General features: G+C 35.3%; 1 protein-coding gene across 1 annotated transcript; it reads right to left on the bottom strand.

Moving 5' to 3' along the window:
- Window positions 1-24057, bottom strand: LOC149144724 (ABC transporter G family member 42-like). Its single transcript, XM_089448236.1, has 9 exons — window positions 23837-24057; window positions 2845-2982; window positions 2554-2723; window positions 2111-2443; window positions 1720-2010; window positions 1550-1633; window positions 1299-1432; window positions 934-1161; window positions 1-778 (listed from the first exon to the last, which is right to left on the bottom strand). Exons 3-9 carry the CDS (start codon window positions 2620-2622, stop codon window positions 439-441), a joined length of 1479 nt encoding a protein of 492 aa, XP_089304362.1. The 5' UTR covers window positions 2623-2723; window positions 2845-2982; window positions 23837-24057; the 3' UTR covers window positions 1-438.
- Window positions 24058-27853: the final 3796 nt, after the last annotated feature.

Genomic DNA, 27853 nt, shown 5'->3' with positions numbered 1-27853 from the left:
AAAACAGACTAGAAAACTGCAACTACTATTGAAGCCACTTGTTGGTTTGGAGTTATGGAGACTGTCATCATCCCATAATAGGTGAAATAGAGAAATGTGAAGTAGTTCAGGAAGAAGAACCACACAAACTTCTTAGTTGTCCAGTCGAAATGGACCATACTGTAGACAATAAGAGTGTACATAATTGTCTAGCCAAGTATGTATGGAAGCTCGATCACCACCTATTAAAGTTTGTTTTTAATCAAAGAGTACATATGCAAATAGGAATCCGATCTGACTATGTGACTGCAAAAATGTGACAAATTCATAGGAATAGGAGAATTGAATAGTTTCCAGAATGCAGCTTGATGGTGTTAACACAGTGGACAACTCCAAACCTGGAATTGGCTCATACCCAAATCCAAAGGGTACCCTATAATGTAGAAGCACCATGCCATCCTAATACAAGCTAGTGGAAAGATGTTGGCACATTGATCCCAAAGCTTGCTCTTGAATTGGAAATGACATAGGCCCATATTGTGCTTTATGGGCAATCTTCAGAACATAAAGAGTTTGAATGTGGATAGTATGATAGAGAATAAAATGAAACAATGAAATATGACTAACCTGAGCCAGAGCATAAGGCAATACAAAGTACATTCCTACAGCGTTTTCTCTGTAGAACACAATTCTCTCTACTGCAACGACAGGCTGCACAATTGAACAGTTGTTAACTCCCAAGAATAAAACTGCTCCATACAAGGTCCCCGCCACGATAAAAAGATCATTGTTGTTGTCCCTGATATGCAGTCAAAGCTATTTATTAGTTTCGAAGAAGAGCAAGAGTATAACATACAAAATAAGAGAAGTAAACATTTATGTGCTTTTTCAATCCAAACAACTTGATACTTTGGCCAGTAATCTATCTTGCGGAGTTAAATCTCAGGTACGTACTGTTTTGTGCCAACCTTCCAGAAGATTGTTCCAAGGAGCAGAGCACAGACAAGTGTAAAGGAGTATCTAACATCATTATAGTCAGGGCTTCGCCAATAAGTCCACCATTGCTTCCACAAACAACAATTGAACTGTCCAAAGAATGTGTGTGAATACTGGGTTGCAAAGTAAAGATCCGTTGCTTCTGGAGATGGAGACTTCAGCTCTGTTACCAATGTTTTGTTCCAGCTTTATTGCCAAAAAGAGGAGAAAATGTTAGAAAGTGAGTAAGAAGCTGATAACCTTGTGTCTTGTAGACTTATTGTAATGCTAGATATCATATGCATAGAGAATCTCGAGGGTATATTAATGACTATAATGCTTACTTATAGAGGGAATATTTCTTGTAATGCTCTGCAAAGTCTATCCCCAAACCATGTTCGGTAGCAACAGAGCTAACTTCCAACATCCATGTGGCTGGGTTGTATTTATCTTTTATCTTTGGTATGCCTGGATTAGCCTGCAGTTTTTTGGGATGAAAATAAGAATATCAACTCACATTTGAGTTGTATAGAAGTAGTGCTCTATTCAAAAGTATTCCTTTACTAAGGACTACAACAATCTCCCAAGTTGTTACCTCAAAGTATTCAACAACCTTATGAGAATTCCGACCTAGTGGCCCAAAGAAAATGACTTTCCCTCCTCTTTTCATCAACAACATCTGAACCCATCATTGTAAGTTAGAAATCAATACTGAACTTTTAAACAAACGTTATAAGTTATTTAAGCACATAAACCTTGGTTTACCTCATCAAAAGCTTCAAAGATGTCAATGCTACGTTGATGAATGGTACACACAACAATCCTTCCAGTGTCTACTGTATTACGCACAGTTTGCATCACAATTGCAGTTGCTCTAGCATCTAAACCAGAGGTGGGCTCATCCATGAAAATTATAGAAGGATTTGCAACAGGCTCCAAAACTATTGTTAACCTTTTCCTTTGTTCAGTTGATAATCTAGATATACCTGGAAAGCCTACCAGTGCATCCCTTAAATTGTCTAATTCCACAAGTTCAATGACGTCATCAACAAAGGCCTACAAATAGGAATTTATTGCAAATCAGTAATATGACAATTTTTCATAATGTCAAAACAAAACACTATTAGACAAGAGAAAATCATAGTTGTAGACTTACAATTCTGATTTCTTTGTCAACATCCTTTGGAAGACAAAGAAATGTTGAATATAACAAGGATTCTCTGACAGTAATCTGTGGAGAATGTATATCATTCTTTTGACAATAACGAGAAATCTGAGCAAATGTTTCTTTCTTTTTGGGAAATCCAGAGATTTGGATATCACCCTCAATGTATCCTCCAGTCTTTCTTCCAGCTAAGACATCCATGAGAGTTGTCTTCCCAGCACCACTAACACCCATCAATGTTGTAAGAACACCAAGTTTGAATGCCCCTATAACATCCCGGAGCAATTGAAGCAAATACTCAGTCACTCCTTGATCTTTCATTTCCTGAAGACAAAATCAATATTTTTCAGCCAAACTTTTTAGGTAAGAGAAGCCACAAAAAATGGCAATAGCTGAATCACATAATAGACCAATATTAGGGCTCAAATTCATACAGGGGGCATATCAACACAGTAATTGACATCTTCAAAATACATGGCTAGTGCTTTGAATGGAAGAATCATTCCTCGCTTCGGAAGAACTCTTGTTGCAGCCTCCAAACCCAACTAATCATTTCCTTCTAGATTAGTTGATTGGTTGCTCATTCCTATGATCTACATATCATCTGCATAACGAAGCAATGAAGACTTTGTTATATAACTCAAAATCATGGAGTTCATGCTCCATCTATTCCCCTTAATCTGTTCATCAAACTCTGAACCAGACTAGGTTAATAGTTGTCTTACATGCATTATTGTCATCTACGGAAGATCCTCTCCTTGATCTCGATGACTGTCTATTATGTCCTTGCTTGGTACCATTCTCTTGGGCTTGCATTTTTCCAAGTTCTTCTTCGGATATGAAAGCTTGAGGTTTCCCAAGAGCTATGCACAAACAAATTCCACATTATTTCATATATGAAAGAATTTGGTTAAAAAAGGATGAACACATAGAGAACAACATATATTGTTCTAGAGAAGCAACTCACATTTTTCCAAAGTAAAAAGCACATTGAAGAGGACTGAAAATCCCAATAGAGAAGCAACTCCTAGCCAGTACCAATATGCTTGTGGAAAGATGTTACAACTCTTCAGGGCAGAAACACCCAAATTTGTGGTATTCTCTGCACTCTGAGAGGCCAACACGGTTCCATGACACTAGTCACTTTCATTAAAGGATTTGAAATACTCTTCATAGTTAAAAATATTCTTCAAGGAAACTCAAGTTAGATTATTTCTATCTTTTCCACAATCTTTCATGGAAATCTTAAAGCATTAAAAGGTTAAAGCCTTACTATCATCCATCTAGGAGCAAGCATCTCATTCACTAAAATTGCATTTTCTGCATACATCAAAGGGGAACACCAGTAACCCCATATCAACCATTTCGGGATTTTCTCTGGCACAAAAATCAATTATCAATCTTACTGGAAACTTATACTTCATTGTTTAAAACTAGAAGCCTAGCATATGGTTATAGTGACAAGTAAAGCCTGTCTTGTTTAACAAGATTTTCTAGATTTCAATCTTAAATATTTCTTGGAGAGATTAAATGCCCGTGAATTTGAAATAAATAAAAATGCTAACTTCTAGGGAGAATAAATCCTCCAAGCATGAATATAAGTATAAGAGCTATAAAGCCTCCAGTATTAGCTAAGATCATTGTCCTAAAAATTATTGCCATAAGAGGAAACAAGGACGATGCCATTTGATGAACTAGGAAGATAACAAGAAATTGTTGAAAGAACCTACCAGGGTAGAAAGATGGATCATGCCTTTTAAAAGGAGCAAATGCAAGTCATTAATTACTTAATATATTTTAGTCATTAAAATTGCAATGGTTGGTCTAGAATAAAGAGTAATAATATAAAGTTATTATTTCTTTCACAAAATTTAAAGTGGATGACTTTCATTTGATTAATTAGTTCTGGGGTGGGCATGCTTATTAGTTAGATTTCTCTTTCCTATATTCTTTATGAAGAAAAAGTAAATATATTTTATTAGTAATATCTAACTTTCTAATCTTATAAACATAGGGGATAATAAACCCAAGGGATTAATTCTAAAATCCCAAGGTATTATAAACTCAAGGGATTAATATTATAAACACAAGGTATATAAACTCTAAGATAAATAATATAAACCCTAAAATAAACATGGCTGATCATGGTTGACCATGATTGGTTTTCATATTGTGACAATCTTTGTCATAATGCGACGTTGGACCATGGTTGACCATTATTGATTTTAATATCCAGACAATCTTTGTCACAATGTGATGTTGGACCATGGTTGATTTTCATATTGATAAAATATTTTTCACAATGTAAAATTGGACCATGGTTGACCATGATTGATTTTCATATCGAAGCAACCTTAGTCGCAATGCGATGTTGGATCATAGTTGATTTTCATACTGATAAAATATTTTTCACAATGTGATGTTGGACTATGGTTGACCATGATTATAAACCCAAGGGATTTATATTAAACCCAAGCATTAATATTGTAAATCCTATGAATAATATTACACCCTAGGAATATGAACCCTTAGATTAATAAATCCAATGGATTGATATTATAAACCCAAAGGATTAATACTAAAAACCTATGGGATTATAAACCCAAGCGATTAATATTATAAACCCAAGGTATATAAAACCTAAGATAAATATTTAAACCCTAAAATAACCATGGTTGACCATGGTTGATTTTCATATTGATACAATCTTTGTCACAATGTGACATTGGACGATAGTTGACCATGATTAACCATGGTTGACGATGGTTGGCCATCGTTGATTTTCATTCATTATTGACCATAGTTGGCCATGATTATAAACCCAAGGGATTTATATTAAACCCAAGAATTAATACTCTAAACCCTATGAATAATATTATACCCTAGGAATATGAAACCTTAGATTAATAAACCCAAGGGATTGATATTACAAACCCAATGGATTAATACTAAGGGATTATAAACCCAATGGAATAATATTATAAACCCAAGGTACATAAACCCTAAAATAAATATTATATGCCCTAATGTGGCATTGACCATGGTTTATTTTTATATTGATACAGTCTTTGTCACAATGTGACATGGGACCATGGTTGACCATAGTTGATTTTTATATTGAGACAATCTTTGTCACAATGTGACATTGGATCATGGTTAACCGTGATTGATTGTGGCTAACGATGATTGATAATGATTGACATGATTGATTTTCATATTAAGACAATATTTGTCACAATATGACATTGAACCATGGTTGACCATGATTATCGACCCAAGGGATTTATATTAAACTCTAGATTAATATTATAAAACCTAGGAAATATTAAACCCTAGGATTATATTATAAACACTATGAATAATATTATACCCTACAAATATGAACCCTTAGATTAATAAACCCAAGGGATTGATATTATAAACCCAAAGGAGTAATATTAAACCCAAGGGATTAATATTATAAACCCAAGGTATATAAATCCTAAGATAAATATTATAAACCCTAAAATAAACATGGTTGACCATGGTTGATTTACATATTGAAGCAATCTTTGTCACAATATGACATTGGACCATGGTTGGCCATCTTTCACCATGATTGATTTTCATATCAAAACAATCTTTGTCACAATGTGACGTTGGACCAACCCATGTGGTTTTACAATACTCATTGATATTTACAATATTAAGCCCTAGACATCTTGGGTTTACTATATTAATCCCTTGTGTTTTTAATATTAATCTTTTGGGTTTATAATATGAATAATCCATTGGTTTTTAATATTAATCCCTTAGGTTTTTAATATTAATAATTATGTATGATATTATTCCATTTGGTGAATTATAATATTAATCTCTTCTATTTATAATAGTAATAATCCCATGGGGAGAAAATATTATTTATAATATCAATAATATTACCATATTATTAAACCCTAAAATTAATATTAAACCTAAAAATAATAATATTATCATATAATTAAACATATTATCACAATATCAATAATATTATCATATTATTTAACATATTACCATAATATTATTAAACATATTGATATTTTATGGTATTATTGTTTGGATTGAGGGTGGGATGGAGGAAAATAAATCTTGCGAGTGATCAAACCCTACGACGGTGGTCGATCTACTCCAACGGTCCCTCACAACATAGGGGATCTGAAAGGATTTTTGCGCCAAATGGAAGGGGAATTCAACAACATGTGCCTAGGCTACAATGCTCACTGCAATTGAGTAGACCGATGACAGAGGGGAGGCATCTCTCAAACACGAATTAGAAGGGTTGCTCTAGAGCTACTACTCTGTAGGGTTAGGGGACAAAGCAATCATCATCTAAATACATCTGAAATAAAGATCAAAACCTCAATTTGTCTGCGATCGAGATGGGGTCATCTTATCTTTCTTTGTTTCACTGTCTAGGATTAGATCTAAACCAAAAACACTATGGCAAGGCTCCTCCTTCCATTCTTTTCTTTGGTTTTCTGCCGTATCAGACAAACATGCTGGAATCTATCATCAAAATATTGGGGATGCACATTATTCACCGTTGGGGATATATTTGCTCAAATCTTGTGGGAAGGACAAATAGTCCTTTCAAAGAATCGTTGTCACATATCAAATTTGTTCTCACAGAGGTCGTCTAGAGTAGATATGCATGTTATTACACCACTGTCTACATTGATGTGCATCAACGAGGTAAGGTATGCTAAAAAACTTAGATCCTCCATATTAGATCTGCGGTTTCCTTACAGTTTGAGCGCAACTAACTCTATTCAAGGCGGTTCCGGATCTATATCGAGGACTTCCAAGTGACTCTCATCAAATCTTCCCTCACATATAATTGAACACAGTGATGCAAGACATCTGCAGTCATCGTTTGTGCCTGTAATGTAGTCTACACTACAAGAACTAGAAATCACATATGACTCTAATCCAGACCTCGATATTCAAGCTTCCCTAGATTAGGAGGATCATAAATCATTCCAAATTTCTCTCAAAAATCTGATGGAAAATATTCCTTAGTATGGGTACAGGCTTCAAAGAAGGTTTCACTATTGAAGCAGAACATCATGCAAAATCTTAGCTATCCATCACACCTTCAAAATTGGATCCGTGGTGGCAGATATATGCAGGATAATACCACATCATTTCCACATCCACCATCATCCTAAACCTGAGATTGAGAGGTAGAGCAACAGGATCTAGTAAGTAAAAGGGAACATGAGATATTGTTGGCTCTAGCTTACAAAAAGGAGCAGAACCATACCACAAACATATAAATGGTGGATCATCCTACATAAACATCCAATAGGGAAAAATAGCAGATACAACCCACACAGAACAAACACACAATATGTCGAGTCCCTACATAGTAGAGAAAATGAATTATGTCCCAGAACTAAACATCAACATTCCAGAAACAATTGATCTTTGCACAACATATGAAGCACAAGCCATCATCTGCAGATTCAACAACTTCTAGCCAAAACCAATGGATCTCTTTCATTGGATTTTCACAAACTGGACAACAAACTGTGAAATACACCTATGCTCCAAAGGTTTTTTCATTGTAAATTTTGCATCATTAGAGGATCGAGAAGCTATACTACAGGAAGGTCCATGGTTCCTATATTTTGATGCAAACACCATGATTGTATCCAGAATGTTGATCTGGGTTCAACTTCATAACCTTCCTCTACATTTCTGGCATAACCAAGTGCTAGAAGGCATTGGGACTATTTTAGGACGATACATAAAAACATATAGACAAAGAATGGAGGAATGAATATATACGTTCGCACGAATATGCATGGAAGTGGACCTTAGTAAAGGCCTGTCGGACCACATAAAATTGATCCACAACAAGCAAAGCTAGACCTAGTTATGTGATTTCGAGAACACAACCTTTAGATGCAGAATATGTCGACAAACAAGACATCTACAAAACACGTGCCCTGAAGCCAAGAAAGAATCAAAGAGGAAGAAGAAATCGGGAAAGCAGCCCAAAGGATGGCAATTTCCCCCAAATGAGTAAGATGAAGAAGAGGATGAAGCAGAAAAAGCACCCATTCCCAATATGGAAAATCAGAATTTGTAAGAAACAGATGGCAAGAGGGAAGCAACACAAGAACCAACTGATTTACAGGTCACTATGACACAGTTAGCAAGGATACCAGAGGTAAAGGACCCTAGCAGCTACAAACATCATCATGCATCTAACAATTCTGATTCAGATAAGGAAAATTCAAGAATAGAAGAAGGTAATCAACTAGCCATTGTCCCATCTACGCCATCTCAAGGAGAATGGTGAATGGTTGAAAAAAGGAAATAGAGGAAAGTTTAACCCTTCCTCTCATCTGCTTTTAGTTGATTATTTTGTATGAAATTTTGTATGAACTTATGATCATCAGCCTTTGACTAGATGATAGAATGCTTTCAAGCATCTCCAACATGTAATTTTGTTTTCATTAATAAAATTACAATTTTTCCTTGGGAAAAAAAATATTTTATGGTATCCAATAAATATTAAATTTCTTTTATTTGATATAATTACTAAATTAGAAATCTAAATACTCTATTCTAAAATAGACATAACTTTTTTAAAATTAATGTTCAAAATTTAACTAATTTTTTTTAAGATATTAAATTTTTAAGAAATAAATATCAATGCTTCAAAACAACTTTAAAAAAAAAATTTACATTAGATACATGATAAATCCCATAGATTAGGTAAATATTTTATGGATATTCAATAAAGATTAAATCACTTTCATCTACTATAATTATTAAATTTAAAATCTAATTAATCTTTTAACTTAAAAATCTAAATACTTTATTCCAAAAAAATTATTAGCAATCCTATTTAAAAACAAATTTAAAATTAAGTCAATACTTTATTCTAGTTTAATATCACTATGATGATAGTGATAATGATGATTTATCAAAATCATAATTTAAATTTAAAATGTTTGTATAGTAATAATTCTTAAATTATAATCAAATATATATTATTATGTTAAGAAAAAATTATTATAATTTAAAGTTTTGAAATCTATCTATATATATTAATTTAAATCAATATTCTTTAATATATAATTTTATTTAACAATTACAATACCAATTAAATTGAAAAATTACAATATAAATTAATTGGGAAAAAATTATATTTCTAAAACTCATATATATATATATATATATATATATATATATATTACAATTTATCTACGGTAATAATTTAGGGTGATGTATTTACGATCTCTCTGTGGTAATAATTTATGATCTCTCTGCGGTAATAATTTACAATCTCTCCGGTCATAATTTACGATCTCTCTGTGGTAATAATTCACGATCTCGCTGCGTAATAGAAAAACAATTTGGGGCACGTGTGTCTGTGGTTTGGCTTGCTGATATCAAGTGTACACATTCCTTATATTTTTCTAATACATATTTGCTCATATATTTTCAAGTATGAATAATTCACCACAATTACCAAAGATTTTCAAGGGTAGACCTAACACAGTTACTCTACAGAGCCTCTATGAGTATATAGAGTATTTAGAGAAACGTAGAGAAGAAAGAGAAGTCAAGCTACAAATAGAGTTAGCAGTCATGCTGGAAAATAAATTCACATCTCTTGAAGACAAGATCCAAAAACAAATAGAAAAAAAAAATAACAAATAGAAAAAAAAAATAGAACTATTGGAGAATAAGATGGAGGCAATGGAGACTAGGTTGCAGGTCATAGAAAAACAAAACCAAGATATGAACCAAACATCCCAGCAAGTAAATGATGATACTTTAGAGAGTCTTAAAATGAAGGACGTGATTAAAGAGCTAGAAGAAAAGATTAATAGCTGCCTCACTCTAAATAATGTGGCAAGTAAATTAGATATTACACCAATTAAAGATGAAATGAAAAAATTGATAGAATTAGACCATGAGCATAACAAAAGGGCCTTGAACCTTATAATTTTTAGTTTAAAGAGGAAGTAGACAAGGATACTTTAGCCATAACCCAGACAGAATTACATAACAGATTACAAATTGAAACAACGTGTCTCATAGAAGCAACAAGGTTGGGGAAACTAACTGAGAATAAAGGAAGGTTGATCCGAATAAAGGTGCGCTCTATTGACCATAAGTATGACATACTTAGTAAAACCTCAAGTCTAAAAGGAACGGGGATATTTATAAATGAAGATCTCATTCGAGAAAGGAATCTACGAAGGAAGGAAAATGGGCAATAATCAGAAATAGAAAAGCCATTATTCGAGATAGAAACCAAAAAGATAATAATAAATAGAAATTCAACATGCTCTAGATTCTTTCTTGGAACTGTAGGGGCTTTCCATGGAACAAAGCCCTCAAGCTAAGTTAGATCTCGAATGATGTTGATATTATTTTGCTTGTTGAAACTTGGGAGCACGAAGAATCTAAGATCCCTAACATAGATGGATTTACGTTATGGTCTACCTGGAATAAGCAATTCTCCCATAGAGGCATTGCGGATATAGCTTGTTACATTAAGAAGAACATCTCTCCCCATGCTAGGATTTATAAAAGCGACCCTTAAAACCAATATAGTTGGATAGAAATTGCTGACATTTATGATAACAAGACCTACATAGCAATCTATTATTTCCCCCCATCAATTCTAACTTCTATAAGAAAAAGAATCTAGATAAAAATAGTCCTTACAATGGTTTAGAGAATGATATTTATAGCCTAAGGAATGAAGGCAATATCCTTTTAATGGGTGACTTTAATGCTCGAACTTCAAGCAACCAAGCTATTATTCTAAGCAATCATTCCAACCCTAATCCTCTTTGGTTAGACAAAGACCTTCCTCTGGCTAGCCGGTACAAAAGGAGCTCTGAAGACCTCGGGGAGAATTTGTTTGGGTCGGAGCTAGTCAAGCTCTATAGTGCTCAAGATCTCATAATTTGCAACGGTCTAAAGAAGTGGCCCAATTCTAGCTAGATGACCTGCATCCATGGGCTTGGTAGCAGCGTGGTAGACTATGTTATCTCCGATCTCCCTCTATACAACGAAATAACAAATTTTGACATCTTAAATGACCACGAGCCTGAATTTGATCATAGGCCTTTACTTATAACTCTCAATTTTGTCATGCATAGAGATCCCATAGAAGATAATCCTTACAGCCAAAAGAAGTTAATCTTTTATAGAAATAAAAAAGATCTCTTTTTAAATGAATTAAAAACTAATTTGCTTCCTTTATCTAGTATAGACAACATAGAAGATCTCTATCATAATTTTACTACAACCCTCTCATATTCTATTAACAAGTTCTCAATTGAAGTTTCAAGTAATAAAAGAAATAGCAAAACCAACCCATGGTATGACAAAGATTGTAAAAGTGCGAGGAGAGAAATTAAGGAAGTTGTTGATGAATCTCTTAAAATTGGCAAGATAAAAATATACAAAGCCCTAACTAAAAAGAAAAAAAGGCAGTATATTCGTAAAAGACAAGAGAATCTCTTACACCTCTCTAAGGTAGCTCCTAAGAAATTCTGGAGGCAGATTCTAACTAGGAAAACTAAATATAATAATAAAATTGTTTTACACAACTGGAATTCCTATCTTAAAAATCTTTATGAATCTCCAAATGTCATGGATAACTTTAAAAACCTGCTCACAATGAAAGAAGTTTTCTCATTAGAAGACATTGATTTTGGGGTTAATCGCTTGACTAAGGGGAAAGCTAAGGACATTGAAGGTTACTAGGCGGAAATCTTAAAAATTGGAGGTCCTGTCCTCATCCCCCACATTCACAAGCTTTTCAATCAAGTGGTCAAACAAGGGTTCCCTAAACCATGGACTCCAAGCCTCATTATCCCTATTTTTAAAAGTGGGGATACAAATAACCCCTCTAATTATCGGATAATTATGATCAACCCTCTCCTAGCCAAGTTATATAGTATTATTTTGGAAAGGAAGTTGAGCATATGGCTTGAAAGTGAAGGTAAACGGGCTAAAGGCCAAGCAGGTTTTAGAAAGCAGCACTCAACAACAAACCACCTTGTTATGCTTAGGATCATTGTGGAGGAATGCCACAATGATAAATCCAATCTCTTTTGTTGCTTTGTGGACTTTAGAAAGGCTTTCGATACGGTTCCTAGAAACAACCTTTGGAACAGATTAGAAGAGCTAAAGGTTCCTTTTGAGTTGAGAGCTCCACTATAAGGTTATATGAGAATGTAATTGCCAAGTTAAAGAGAAATGAGGGGTGGTCGAAGGATATTAAGTGTAATATCAGAGTTAAACAAGGTTGCCCCCTCTTCCCTACCCTATTTGTCATTTACATCGACAAGCTAGAAGGTTTTTTAGAGGAAGCAGGATGTGTTGGCACGATCTGGGATAGTCATCATCCTTCTTCTCTATGCTGACGATATTATTCTTCTTGCAAGGTGCCTATCTGATCTTGATAAGCAACTTATACTTCTTAAGGATTTCTGCTCTACCATGGGTATGCTGGTTAACACTGACAAAACAAAAGTTATGATTATCAAATCCACAAAGGACACTTACGCTAATTTTATGTATGACCATAGTAACCTGGAGGAAGTGTCTTCCTACAAGTACCTAGGTATTAATATTCATCACAACCTCAACTAGAACTATAACATTGAGAAAGGGATTAATGGGGGATGGAAAGCTTATTTTGGTCTTGAAAATAATTGTAAAACGACAAACCTCGTAATGTGGGATAGAAATAAGTTCCTCTTTGAAACTTTAGTCACTCCGGTTATCTTATATGGATGTGAGGTTTGGGGTTGTAGCATCTCTAGAGAATCCTGGAGAAAGATTGAGCAAATCCAAAAGCGTTTTATAACGTATAACCTCAAAATTAAAAGCAACACACCCTATCCTATTCTCCTTATAGAAGTGGCTCTTTCCCCCATCGAGAGCCTAGCTATGACTAGGCTTCTGTTGTACAAGCACAAACTCAATAACATAGGAGACCATAGACTTCCTAAGCTAGCTTTAAATTCCAGCCAAAACCACCTAAGGCTCAAATGAGGTTGGCATAAAGACACTAGGGCCTGGTTAAACCATTGGGAGATTGACGAAAATGTTGCATTGCAAAACATTAATAACATTAAAAATATTGTTACTTCTCAGTTCAAAGAAAAAATATGGTGTGAGAAATATTTAGTAGCTAAAAGAAAATTAAGATATTATAAGGAGGTCATCAACCCCACCCTAGAAGATCAAATGTATCTCTCTGTTTTAACTAACTCAAAGAAGAAAATTAATATAGCCAAGATTAGAACGAACTCTCATGAGCTCCATAGTGAAACGGGTCGTTGGGCAGTTCCTAAAACACCATGGATGGAAAGGTTCTGCCATCTTTGTGAGAATACAAACATCGAAGATGAAAATCACTTCCTCTTAGAGTGCCCTATGTACAACCACATTAGATCTCAGTTTCAAAATCTTTGTTGCAATACTGACCTTCCTAGCCTTTTACATTGTCAAAATTACAGTGAGCTCGGGAGGCTTCTCTCCAAGCTTTTTGAGCATAGGAATAAAATCTTAAATCAAACTAAATAATTCGTTTCTTTAGATCTGATAGATCAAAGTTTGGTCTTAGTGGATGTTAACCATCATCATCATCATTAAAAAAATACTTAAATATTTTTTAATTATTTATATTTTAATTATATTTATCTAATATAATAAAAATAATTTAATAATTTTATTGATGAATTTTTGTAAAAAAATACCTTAAAACTACACTTATATGCTATATTATATTATCAATAATCCTTTTAAATCAACAACAAAAATTAAAAATTATATGTATCATATTTAATTTATTTTATTTTATACATTATAATATTTTTTATTTATATAAGTAACCTTTTATTTATATCTAAGAAAAAATAAATAAATTATTATTTAATTAAGAAATGGATTAAAAAAATAATTTACAAATTAAAAAATTCTCATCAATTTATTTCATTTTAATGATGTCACTTTTTCTAGTTATATATTCTTTTAAATAACTAGCTTCTTTTAATGGTAGCAAGAACTATTATAAAGTTGTTTTTAATGAGTCACTTTAATGATGTCACTTTTTCTAGTTATATATTCTTTTAAATAACTAGCTTCTTTTAATGGTAGCCAGAACTATTATAAAGTTGTTTTTAATGAGTCGCTTTTTCTTAGTTATATATTCTTTTAAATAACTAGCTTCTTTGAACGGTAGCAAGAACTATTATAAAGTTGTAAGAAATAATGTTGGGGAGAATTTTGAATTTATTAAAATATTGACTAAAATGTTAAATTGGTTTAATATTCAAATTTAACGAAAATGAAGTAGTTTAGTTTTAAAAAATTAATATAAATACAGTCAAAGGAAAAGTTGATATATATATAATTATATATATTAAATTAAAAAATATTTAAATATTTTTAAATATTCAAATTCAAATTTTGTGATTTATATTATAATGATTTGAAAATATTTTTGGAAGAAATTATATTGGTTATTTAAATAATTATTAAATTAAATATTAAAATTTGTTTATTTTAATTATATTTATCTAATGTAATAAAAAATATTTAATAATTTTATTGATGATTTTTAAAAAAAAATATATTTTAAAACTATACTTATATGGTCTATTATATTATCAAATTTTGTGATTTATATTATGATGATTTGAAAATATTTTTGGAAGAAATTATATTGGTTATTTAAATAATTATTAAATTAAACATTAAAATTTGTTTATTTTAATTATATTTATCTAATATAATAAAAAATATTTAATAATTTTATTGATGATTTTTTAAAAAAAATATATTTTAAAACTATACTTATATGGTCTATTATATTATCAATAATCTTTCTAATTTAACCAAAAAAATTAAAATTTATATTTAATTTAATTTATACATTATATTATTTTTTATTTATCTAAATAAAAATTTGATTAAAAAAATATTTTAAAAATTACAAAATTCTCATAAATTTATTTTATTATAATGATGTCACTTTTTCTAGTTATATATTCTTTTAAATAACTAGCTTCTTTTAACATTAGCAAGCACTCTTATAAAGTTGTAAGAAATATTTTAATGATGTCACTTTTTTAGTTATATATTCTTTTAAATAACTAGCTTCTTTTAAGATTAGCAAGCACTCTTATAAAGTTGTAAGAAATATTTTAATGATGTCACTTTTTTAGTTATATATTCTTTTAAATAACTAGCTTCTTTTAACCATAGCAAGAACTATTATAAAGTTGTAAGAAATAATGTCAGGAAGAATTTTGAATTTATTAACGAAAATGAAGTGGTTTAGTCTTAAAAAGATTAATATAAAATTATAAATCCAGTCAAAGGAAAAGTTGAATTTATTATATGTTATTAAATTTGGTTGAGAATTCTGACAATGCCAAACCATTTTTAAGAATATCTGTAAACATATCATATCCTTTTCTTCAAAAGTTTAAATTATAATGAAATTTGATTATCACAATCCATTATTTCGTTTTGGTATAAATCCGCTCAAAGGAAAGGTTGAATTTATTATATGTTACTAAATTTGTTTGAGAACTCTGACTATGCCAAACCATTTTTAGGAATATATGTAAACATATCATATCACTTTATTCAAAAGTTCAAGTTATAATGAAATTTGATTATCACAATCCTTTATTGGGAAAATATGTAGAAATGTCGTGATCAAATTTATGAGTAAAAGATCCCTCTTGCTATGCTAATAACTTAAAAAAGGAATTGTTGTAGCTCCTCGCTGGAAAATCCTGATGGGTTAAGATACTATAAAAGCCATGGACCAAGAGCTGAATTTACAGGGACATATTTTTAACATCATTAACAGGAATGGACATTTCTTTCTCCGTCAATCCATAAGGCATTATCAAAACCACTGTCTTATATGGAAGGATGCAGCTGAAATGAGGCTGTCTGGACTCCACGCAACCAAATGGCAGGATTTCACTTAGGCACTCAGCGAATCTGGCCTCATTTACAATTCTGAAGGTGACCATATGCACATTGTTGTTGAAACCTACAGATTTTATGTTTCTATGAAATACAATCTCCGGCGGACTTCTTGGTTCAACAAGATATGGGAATTACTCTTGGTTGAATAAGATATGGGAATTAAAAATGCGCATCAAATTAATTATGTTTGCTAGCTGGTTTGGAGAAACAAAGTATTGACATGGGACAATCTGCTCAAAAGAGGATTTTATGACCCGGGAGTCTGCATCTTCTGTAGAGACTGTTCTGAATCAGCCTAACACGTTTTTTTCCCTCCCCCCCTACTGCCCAGATATGAAAGAACATTCCACATCATATGGAATTCTCTGTGGTTTTATACTCAAACGTTAAACAGACGATGTCCCACTGGTCTGAATGTAACAATTTCATGCCAATATACAATATGTGGGAGATTTGGTTTTTCCCTGCCCCCCTACTGCCCAGATATGAAAGAACATTCCACATTATATGGAATTCTCTGTGGTTTTATACTCAAACGTTAAACAGACGATGTCCCACTGGTCTGAATGTAACAATTTCATGCCAATATACAATATGTGGGAGATTTGGAACCATTTCATCTTTGATGTAAATCCCATTGATTACAACAGTATTTGCTTAAAATCCATAACATGGTCGAAGGACACTTCCATGGACTATGAAGTAAATCAGCACAAGGTGAAATTGAGAACCCTCCCACTGATGTTGGTTTGATGGTGCATAACAAAGGGGAATGTGTGACATAGGAAAAAGGATTTAGATTTATGTTCTTGGGAGGATAAATTCCTCCAGAAGTATATCTATGTACCATTTACCCGTCTCAAGTGATAGCCATTTTTTTGATAAACTGTCAGCTTGTTCATTTTGTGATCTGTCCACATGTTGGATAGAGTAACCCTTTTGTACTTGCCAGAAAAACTCAATTCTTTTCATCCATCTTGTAAGGTGGGGATTTTTTATGGAAAATTTCCCTAAGACATGATCAATTATGATTTTAGAGTCTCCATAAATATGCAGATCATGAATGTTTAGGAATTCACTGAAACATAAGAGACCCGAGAGTGCCATTGCCTCTGCTTTGTTATTGGTACCTTTCCCTTCGTTCCAGTAAATGTTGATTTTTTGATGTTCGTTCATGGAAATGTAGATACCACAGGCACATATTCCATTTTGTGCTGCCCCGTCGAAGAATCTCCTTAGGTATTCCAGCAAAAAATTGTTATGTCCACTGGTTTTATTTTTATACTGTTTGAGTTGTGGCATGTAATTGTTGTAGAATGAGATGACCTTGTGAGTTATTTGCTAAAAATCTTCCTGTTTGTTTTGGAACAGAACATTGTTCCTCCACTTCCAGATCGTCCATATAACAATTTGTGGGATGGATCTCCAAGAAACCTTCTGCACGCTCCACCATTCGAGTGAGTCTTTTAATGAAGAATGCATAGTAAAACTGAAACCAAGTAAAAATGGTAGTTTCCTCCATACCTGAGAGGTGAGGTTGCAATGAAGAAAAATATGTTCATTATTTTCCAATCCAGCTTTGCGGATTAAACAGATACCCGACCCTTTCCATTGAGTCTTTTGCAGATTGTCCCAAGTGAATTTTTTATTATGGTAAACTAGCCAGGAGAAAATAATGATTTTTCTTGGGGCTCCTGTTTTCCATAATGAAGATAGGAATTGATGTCTTGTTTGGGAAGGTTGGATCTTGGATAAGGTTAAATAGGTTTCAGCAACACTTATATTTTCCTTCCCCCTTCTAAGTGAGATAGTCTTGTGGTTCTGTATGGCAGATACCAATATTTCTTATGATCGTCAATGTCTTGTTCCATTGGAAAGCCAACTGTCCTTGTAGACCCAACTCTTGAGCTTCTTTCCATATGGGAGAAGGTCCCTGCCAGCCTGCAATGACCTGTCCCCAAACAAAGATGCTCATACGATGAAAGACATTTATAATTTGTTGTGGAATAGAGCAATCCTTCCCTGCTCCAGAAATAGGGTCTAAATCGATGTACATTCTGTTCCCATTCTGAAAACTCCATGAGAGATTTTGTAGGAAGAAAGACTATATTTTACGGAAACTTTGCCAGATAGCAGAGCCATGAATGGATCCTATTGTGCCTTTTCTGTACCAGAATGTAAAGTCTTTGTTGCCCATATACTTTCTTTTTATGGACCTACTCCAAATGCCCTCTCCGTATATACCCCTCCATAAGGATTTGCATAATAAGGCTATTCCAAATTTCCGAAGATTCATAATCCCCCAACCTCCTAGATCCTTTGGAAGAGTAATGTTAGAAAGTTTTGTTAAGTGAAATTTCTTCTTTTCTTTACATCCTCCCCAAATAAAGTTTGTTGTCAGTCTATTTAGCATTTTTATAATGCTAGCAGGAATATAAAAAAGGTGAGCCCAATAAACAGTCAGTTGTGCTAAAACTGATTGTGCAAGTACAACTCTTCCTCCCATGGACAGGCACTTGTTTTCCCAACCTGATATTCTTTTAAAGTAGCGATTTGTGATCCATTGCCAGTCTGCTTTGGAGTAGCAGGAGGGTTTAAGGTGATATCCGAGGTATTTCATTCCTTCTTGTATAGGAATTGCTTTTATGTTATACAGCTCTGCAATGTAGTCAATGATTTCCTTGTCACATTTCCCATGATAGATAATAGATTTTCTTTCATTAATTTGTAAACCTGTAGCCATTTTGAAATTCTTCAGGATGTTAAAAAGACATATCCAGGTGAAACGACAAAGCATTCCAAAAATCAGGATGTCATCAACAAAAAGACTGTGTGAAATGTAGTTGTTTTTGCTGATCATCAGAGGTCGGTAGTGACCCTCCAAGACAACCCTTTTTATATGCAAACTTAGGCAATCCATTGCCAGGATGAACAGTAACGAGGAAAGGGAACATCCCTGTCTCAAACCTCTAGCAGCAGGGGAAAAGAAAGAAGATGTCCATTTATAAGGATGGCAAAATTAACCTTCTCGATGCAAGCCATAATCCAGTTTGTACAGGAATGATTGAGTCCAATTTTGGTAAGTACACATCTTAAGAAACCCCAATCAAGACAGTCATAGGCCTTTTTTAGATCAATTTGCAGAATCACAGCATCAAGTTTTTTGTGTGAATGGAGTGCAAACTTTCCTGTGTGTTTGCAACTGCATCATGAATAAGTCTGTCTTTTAGGAAACCATGTTGTTCCTGTGAGATATAGTTTGAAAGGGAACCTCGAAATCTGCCAGCAATGATCTTAGAGATTATTTTATAAATTGCATTGCACAAAGATATAGGTCTAAAATCCGAGAAGGTATTGGCATATTTCTTTTTTGGAATGAGGGCAATGTAGGTTGATGATATGTATTGGTGAATTTTACCCGACATTCTGGATTCCTCGACCATACTCAGAAGATCCTTCTTTACTAGATCAAAAAAGTGGAGGAATAATTCGATCGTCCATCCATTCGGGCCTGGACATTTATCTTTCTTAAATGATTTCATTACTATTAAAAGTTCTTCTTCAGAAACTGGTTTGAAAAATTCATCATTTTGTTCATCATTGAACATGGTGGGGTATGGGTCAATTCCCCAGATGATATCTTCAGCCTTAATGTTCTCATTCCTACTGTAGGATTTCTGGAAGTATCCTACAGCTGCATTGCAAATATCTTCCTGAGAGTAAAAATTATTTCCCCCCTCATCCCTAATCTCCCAGATAGTGTTAATGTTCCGCCGCTGATTTGCATATCTATGAAAAAATTTGGTATTTCGGTCACCTTCTTTTAGCCATATAGCCCTGCTTTTTAGTCTCCATGTGGCTTCCTCGATGGCCAGTAATTTGTTTTTCTTAAACTCCAGTTCTTTTATGCGAAAGCGAAACTTTAAGGGAAGACATTGATCTGTCATCCTAGAGGCAATCCTATCCAATTCCATTTGAATGTCTTCCACGGCTTTCCTATTTTTTTTAGCTTCCAGATTTGCCAGAGTTCTACTATTTTCCAAAGGGAGACTAAATTGTCAAGGAGGTGCTGAGAAGGGGAGTCGCTGGCTAGAGGAGAGCGGTAGGCCCAGGTTTTCTGTACAAGATCATTGAACTCTGGGTCATCCAACCAGGTTCTATTAAATTTGAAAGGAAAACCTTTTTGGATTCCAGAGTTTTTCCATTGCAGTATGATGGGTCTATGATCTGAAATGAAGTAATTTAAGATATCTGTATCTAGTATGCCCAGACGTTCCAACAAATTATCATGGAGCAAGAAACGATCGAGTCGTTTGGCCAGATAAGTCGGACCAGATCTTCCATTATCCCATGTGGGGGCTATTTTTGATGGACAGACATCTACAAAATTGTAATGAAGAAGGGCGTCTTGAAGCAGGCCGACCAAAGGGTCCACCTTCCTACCACTCCCCCAAACTTCATCACAGCTTAAAGTACAGTTTAAATCTCCAACTATCATTAATGAGTCTAGTTCCATTATTTCAGATGAGAGAAAACAATTCCAAAAAATGAGACGGTCCTTGTAAGGGGCATAAACATTAAGTATATGGATGAAACCAAGAATGCCATAAAAATTGGCCACAAGCAAGATACCAACAAAACATCTAAAGGCTTTGACCGTAACCCAGGCTAGATCCCATAAAGCAGCAAGAACCCCAGAGAGGCCAGTGGAATCCGTGGCCGTAATGTGCCAGTATGGGAACATTTTCCTAAAACATGAGACAGTTTCAGTTCTACCATGCATTGTCTCCTGAATGAGAATGAGATTAGAGTGAGAGGAAAGAAACAAGTCTTTGAGAGCTAAAAATTTTGGATCCACTCCCAGCCCCCTGATATTAATAGACATGATACGAGTCATGGAGAAAGGTCAATAGGCTGCCTTGCTCTAAGAGGCCCATGTGAAGAAAGATCAGTTATAAGAATATCTATAAGAAAACGATCCATCGTTGTGGATAGAGAGTTACTGTTTTTCCTTCCGTGAAAATGTCTGCTGCCCCTATTTTGCTTCCACCTGACAGTAATGTTACCAGCTGAGGTTGCGCTGATGTGAGGGGACCCAGGTGAAACAGGTTTGTGAATGGTGAGGGTTTGCAGGTCCAGAGTCTTCTTTTTCAGGAGAAAATCCAGATCACCTCCCACTGAGTTAGGAGAGGTAGAGATGGGAGAATTTGGAGGGGTAACAGAAAGGCAAGGTTCTTTGCCTTTTGATTGGCGTGAGGCCCTATTAGGGGAGGGTGTGGGAGAGGGTACGTATGTGATGTGTGATGTTGACGGGACATTGTAGTATGGGTGTGGGGATGGTAAAGGGGCGGGAATTTCCTGGAAAAGTATAGGCTCAGGAGGGGGGGGAGAGCTAGGATGAGCTGGACATCCCAAAGGTGGTGACACAGACTTTCTGGGACAGTAGGGCGAAGATGGAACAGTATAAGGGGATATTCCCCTAGAGTTTGGAAAAGGAGAAATATGGGGAGAAGTACAATTAGAGTTACCTGGATTTGTCGCTTTCCGGAATGACGCCATCTTTAGTCTATCAACTTCTGTTTGTTCCTTCTCGGAAAAAGCCAACTTTGATTTGTTTGGAATCTTTCTTCCCTGTAGGCGACCTCCCGAACGGAACGGGCATTGATCTTGTAGATGTCCAGTTCTGTGGCAGGTCGAACAGCGGAAAGGTACCCCCCAAAAGTCTAGCCTCTGTTGAAGATTAATGTCTCCCCATTGAAGGTTTATGTGATCAGGAAAACCACCACGGTATTCCTTTTCAATTAGGATCTAGGCCACTCTTTTGTCCTTTGCCCCTAGACATTTCGGGTCCACGTAAACAAATTTCCCAATGGCATTTCCAATATCTGTTAATGCATCCTTTGTCCATAATTCAATCGGAAGGCCAGGTAATTTTACCCATATGAGTTTGTTGGAAGGGGTATTATGCAGTGGATTATATCCAATGTACCAGTTGTGGAGAGCGAGGAAGCTTTTACCATGAACCCATGGTATAGATCTAATTGTCTCAAGATCCTCCATACTCAGAAAATGGAAACTGTACCAGTTTTTCATAAGTCTAACAATCGTGGGGATATATCCTAGCAAGGATTTCCACTTTGTACCAAGCCAATTCTTCATTTGGGAGTCTTCCATATCAGGAAAATGCCAACAGCCAATTAATGCGCGTTTCTGTAAATTGATGATTCTATCCACAAGGGTCGCACTTTCCAAGTTGATTAGGGGGTGACGGGATGGTTTTAATAGGACGTTGCCTTTGTTTACGTCGTGTTTTTTCATGTTCGCCACCCTAATAAGCACGTGCTGGATGGCTTGAAGGGGAAATATTTATGATTCAGTCATCGGAGTTTCCACAGTAAGAGAATTGTTCTGCCAACGTTTCAAACCCCAACCGGGATCCATCATCAGTTTCCACAGTAAGAGAATTGTTCTGCCAACGTTTCAAACCCCAACCGGGATCCATCATCAGGGCCCTGATGATGGATCCCGGTTGGGGTTTGAAACGTTGGCAGAACAATTCTCTTACTGTGGAAACTCCGATGACTGAATCAAAAATATTGTACCACAGAGGTCTCAAATCGGGAAATATTTAATTCACCTAACATAGAATGCTGGTCATCCGGGATGCGAGATCCAATGTGGAGCATTTCCGCTTCAATTGTTGCGCGAACCAAAGTGGATGACGCAGACATGTCAGACGTAATTTCCATCGTGGTCCCAGACCTGAGAGAGGCCAGGTAGGACAATTCGTGAATAGTCAGGTAATCTGTCAGTAGTCAGAGAAGGGTAAGGAACAAGGTGTCAGCTGATCTGACAGATGATGAAAAAGATTCGGATTGTGGCAGAGATTCGGATTGTGGCAGAGATTAAATTTGGAAAGGACGCGTCCCCGATCTACGAGGGGAATGTTCATGTGAGATTTATATTCCCTATAAGAGCATTTTTGACATGATTTAAAAAGATGACCTTTTTAGTATTGAGCCAAAAATAAATGCGTATATACGTGTACTTTCACCACTGCCACCCACTTGGGGAGGAATGTGTGATGTCAAAATAAAGTATGGGGATGTGAAATGTACGTCAGTGGAAGACTTTGGTGGTGAGAATGTAGGGATAAGGGATAGTGACGATTGCCTACCATGTGGCCGTTGTCCTTTGACACGTGCCCACCTACCCACCAAAAAAAAAGGGAAATGTCACCTAAGAAATTTCCTGGTCATCCAAATAACCAGAGAGAATAGACATGCTCAGCGGTATCTGAAAACCAAAGATAATCTAGTCGTAGGATAGTAAGGGGGTTATCACTGGATTGGACTAAAACTTTGGTAAAAAAGCCATAGAGAAAACATAATATAGCTGAGCCGAAATGATATCTTTCCTGAGGATGTAATAGAGCCGAATTGATAACTTCTTATATATTTTTTGAAACACAATGCAACAACAGTAACATACTTTATAATTATACTAGCATTTTCCTATTCTGAACCTGAAACCTAGGCATGGATGGGAGATGATACAGATATCTAACAGCCAATGCCAAAAATGATGGCCTATAGACAGTTCAAGAAACAGAATTTTTAAACAGATGAATTTTCTAATATTAATACAGAGAGACATGCAAACTATAATTTCCAGTTGGAAGAAATTAATCTCAGGGCATACCTTACTGCTAGACGCCACTGTTGATTATAACCATCCAGGTCATTCCCTCCTTTGTTTGTCAAAAGGATAAAAAAGCTCCTTCTATTGTCCGTCCAGACCGCAGATCTTGCATCCCCGTTGTTTCATCTTATGGCAAAGTAGTACTGTTACTTCCCATATGTTTCCGCAAAAACGTGAGACCGGAATTCTGAACAGCAAAGGATTTATAAACCCTGACTCAAAACACTACAGGGAAAAACAATACAGGGAAAAATTATGGCGAAAAAAAACCCCGAAAAATAGTTGACGAAACAAGTAGAAATTATGCAGAAAAAACCTCGTATATAGAACTAACAGGATCTCAAAACATTATAGGTAAAAACTATGGCGAAGAAACCCCGAAAATAGTTGACAAAACTAGTAGAAATATGGCAGAAAAAAACCCCTTATATAGAACTAACTGGATTCCAAAGCATTACAGGTAAAAACTATGGCAAAGAAACCCCAAACATAGTTGACAAAACAGGCGTGTAGCTCAGTGTTCTGAAACGTTCCTGTGTAATGATATCCCCCTTCCTAAAGACCGAAATGTCGAGATGCAAAAGGAATACACCGTCAGACAAGGGAGTTTGTTTGCACACCTTGCCGAGGACACTAATTTAGCTCAGTGGCATGCTGTGAACACGTAGCAGTCTCGACTCTTGACACGTTGCGGTCTCCGCTGTGGTCTCGGTTGTTATCTTTGCTGTGGTCTCGGCTGCAGTCTTAGCTGTAGTCTCGGCTCGGCTGCAGTCTTAGCTGTGGTCTCGGCTCAAACAACAGGGACTTATTTTTTTGATTATAGTATTGGGCTGATTTTCTATCCATAACGATATTACCCAACACAGTTTCCAATACTTTTGATCTTTCCTTATACTGTATATAGGTGGATATCTCTTTTGATGAAACACTCTGAACATATTATAATTGTTAATGTTTGGTTTGGCATGTGATTGCCAGACAATCTGTGAATTTTGTAAACCTCTCTCTGATATTAATACAAATAACGTTTTTTCATACTAAAAAACAAAAGGGAATGTGTGGATGTGGAGTGGTCCTCAAACCAGATAATTGCACATTATACCACCTGCACTGAAATAGGGTAGTGGAACAAATACCAGAGCTGAAATCATAGCCCTCCAGGGTTTACTCTGGTTCACAACGGAGAAAAAGCTGGACATCAATAACATATACATAGACTCCAAAGCCATCAGATGGGATACTTGGAAATAGTGCTTTCGATCTTTTTGGAACAAATACCAGACCTGAAATCATAGCACACTCTAGGATTTACTCTAGTTCACAGCAAAGAAGCAGCTAGACATCACGAACATAGGAGTTGTCTATAATGCGACTTTTTGAAGATTCCGGTGACGGAATCCGGCGAAGAAATTGAAGTCAAATCTTGATTTCTTGCAGTTAAAATGGTTTTTTAACTGCATATTTGGATTCAGCACCCTGAAAAACCCCTGGGACGCTTTCATTGTGCAGAAAATAGCTATCAAACTTGCGATTCCAATAATTCTTGCCGGATTTCGACCGGAAAAATCCGCCGGAAAGGCTTTCAAAAAGTCGCGTTATAGACAACTCCACCAACATATACGGAGACTCCAAAGCCATCATCGATGAGATACTTGGAAATAGTGCTTTTGAGATCCCTCTCCTTGTAAGTTTGGCCAAAAAGGTAAGACATTTACTGGCATCTTTCACAACATTCTCCATCACACATATAGGGAAAACAATAAAGAAGCGGACAGTCTGTGAAAAGCTGGACTATTAAATCAATATGGAAACATTTATTACACTCTATATGTGATCAATATGGAAACATTTATTACACTCTATATGTGGACGGGCATCTCGGGCATCTCAAAGTTCGAGAGATCCACCTGCCATAATAATGGATCTTGCTTCTGAATATTTTTTGAGTTTTCATTTGCGACACTGTGTGACCATGGACTTGGTTAAGCTATTATATTTGCAAAAATTTTGATCTGTTTTAGTTTTCTCTAATTGCTACTGGATGACGAAACTAAAGCTACTCGATGACGAATCATACCTAACAAGACTGTTTTCTGTTAGTGTATGTCTCCCGTTATTTTAATATACACACTGACACATGTATTGGTCTTTCTTACATTAATACAAAAAGCCCAGTGTTTTTTTTCCTGAAAAAAAAACAAAAACACCTGGCTACCCTGCAAATTCAAACGTGAACTTTTCGGGCCAATTCTATGCCTTTTAATGGCGATTCTTATTTCCGTCACAATTTTTTAATTAATGCCCCTGACATTTGCTCCTCAGCCTATGGGGTATTAGCAGCCGTTTCCAGCTGTTGTTCCCCTCCCAAGGGCAGGTTCTTACGCGTTACTCACGCATTAGGAAAATATAACGCGAGCTGAAAGTGAAAAAAAAACAGCTCGCGTTATATTTCCTTAATGCTCCCGCATATCAGGGGACATTAATTAAAAAATTGTGGCCCCCTCTAATAGTCAACCCAGAAACCCAACGAATAAACAAGAAACGTCGGTGTCTGCCACCTGAGTTGGCATTACACAAGACGGTGAAGCCTCTCACCATTGCTTTCTATTGCAGACCAATTTATTATTTTATTATTGACCGTTAACATAGTCGCGGTAATAAAGTGTCCGTGCCGACGATCGGAGAACAATTTCAAAGAATGGGTAAACATTGGGCTCAGACTTCAATTACAACTATAATCTACATCACATCGTTGACAGAGTTCCTTAAAAAGTTCCTATAAGAATTCGCGTCCCAAAAACAAAGGAATTTGCATTTCACTAATAGATAAATATAAATTGCAATAAAAAATAAAATAAAAAAAAAAGAAAAAAAAAAAAGCCAAACCGCCTGGAACAACTGCGAGGTGCAATTCTTTAAATTCTTTAAAGAATAAATATATATCAGTAAGGATAAAAGAGCCAAACTGTCTGGAACAACTGTGAGGTGCAATTCTCTAAATTCTTTAAATTAAATGGTAGAAAGTATCTTGCCTGGAGCATTCCCGTCGCGGGATTCTTTTGGAGACAGAGATCCACGGTCGAATCCCTAGCCTATCGCTGTGGAAATTAAAATCAGCCCCATTGTTGCCGGAAAAGAGTGGCGGAGCGGCTACCCCGGTATCACTCTCTTTTTCTTTTGCCGCAGAAGCATCTGTGAGCCGAATCACCAAATTTGGGAATTTTGCAGGGCAGATGCGAAACGAAACCACACAGATAAGCAGCTGTATTGAATCTTTTAAGGAAACAAAGTTTGAAACGAAATCAAAGTTAATCGAAATAAAGGAAAACTCGTAGTGTGAGAAAAGTTCTCCGCCATTTTGCAAAACAACTAGGAATCTCCCTGTAGAAAAAACACCCGGTTTAGAAGCATAAATTTACTATAGAGGCATACCTTGAGCCGGCGGAGCACTGTCAAAGATTATGGCGTCGAAATCCAAGCCAGTGAAAGCGAAATGGGTTTATGTGCGGACTGTAATGCAAAACGATCACTGAATTGTATAATGTGGCCACCTTGACGAGATGAGAGGCCACTTTGTCTGTCGCTCCTCCAGCGGAACCGCTAAACGACAATCATCTGGAATGAAACCCACATACCGCTGTTTCAATTTTTTCAATTTCAATTGTATTTCAAGTGCAACCCTTTGCGCTCCCAATTTCAATTGAATTTCAAGTGTAACCGTTTGTAGATCATGCATTCAAATACTACAACGGTATGTCATGTATTCAGACAAAGCATATCCTCGCCATATTTTTGGCAACCACTCATACCTGTCCAATTAAAAAAAATAAAAATTTCACAGCCCCACATCTAACTCGAGTCCATATATAAGCCTATTGGCTAAACATGAATAATATGGAATATAGGAATATTTTAAATTTTAATTAAAACTATTTATTATTGAATAATATATAAATTTTAATTAAAACTATTTATTATTGTGATTCGTTCTCCACATTTCACTAGTTTCAATCCCAC

This window comes from Pinus tabuliformis, chromosome X (assembly GCF_031772625.1).
Source record: "Pinus tabuliformis cultivar Carrire ecotype Pingquan chromosome X, CPIR1, whole genome shotgun sequence".
Taxonomy (NCBI): domain Eukaryota; kingdom Viridiplantae; phylum Streptophyta; class Pinopsida; order Pinales; family Pinaceae; genus Pinus; species Pinus tabuliformis.
The sequence above is the reverse complement of the archived record's forward strand: the minus strand, read 5'-3'. Positions and strand labels throughout refer to the sequence as shown.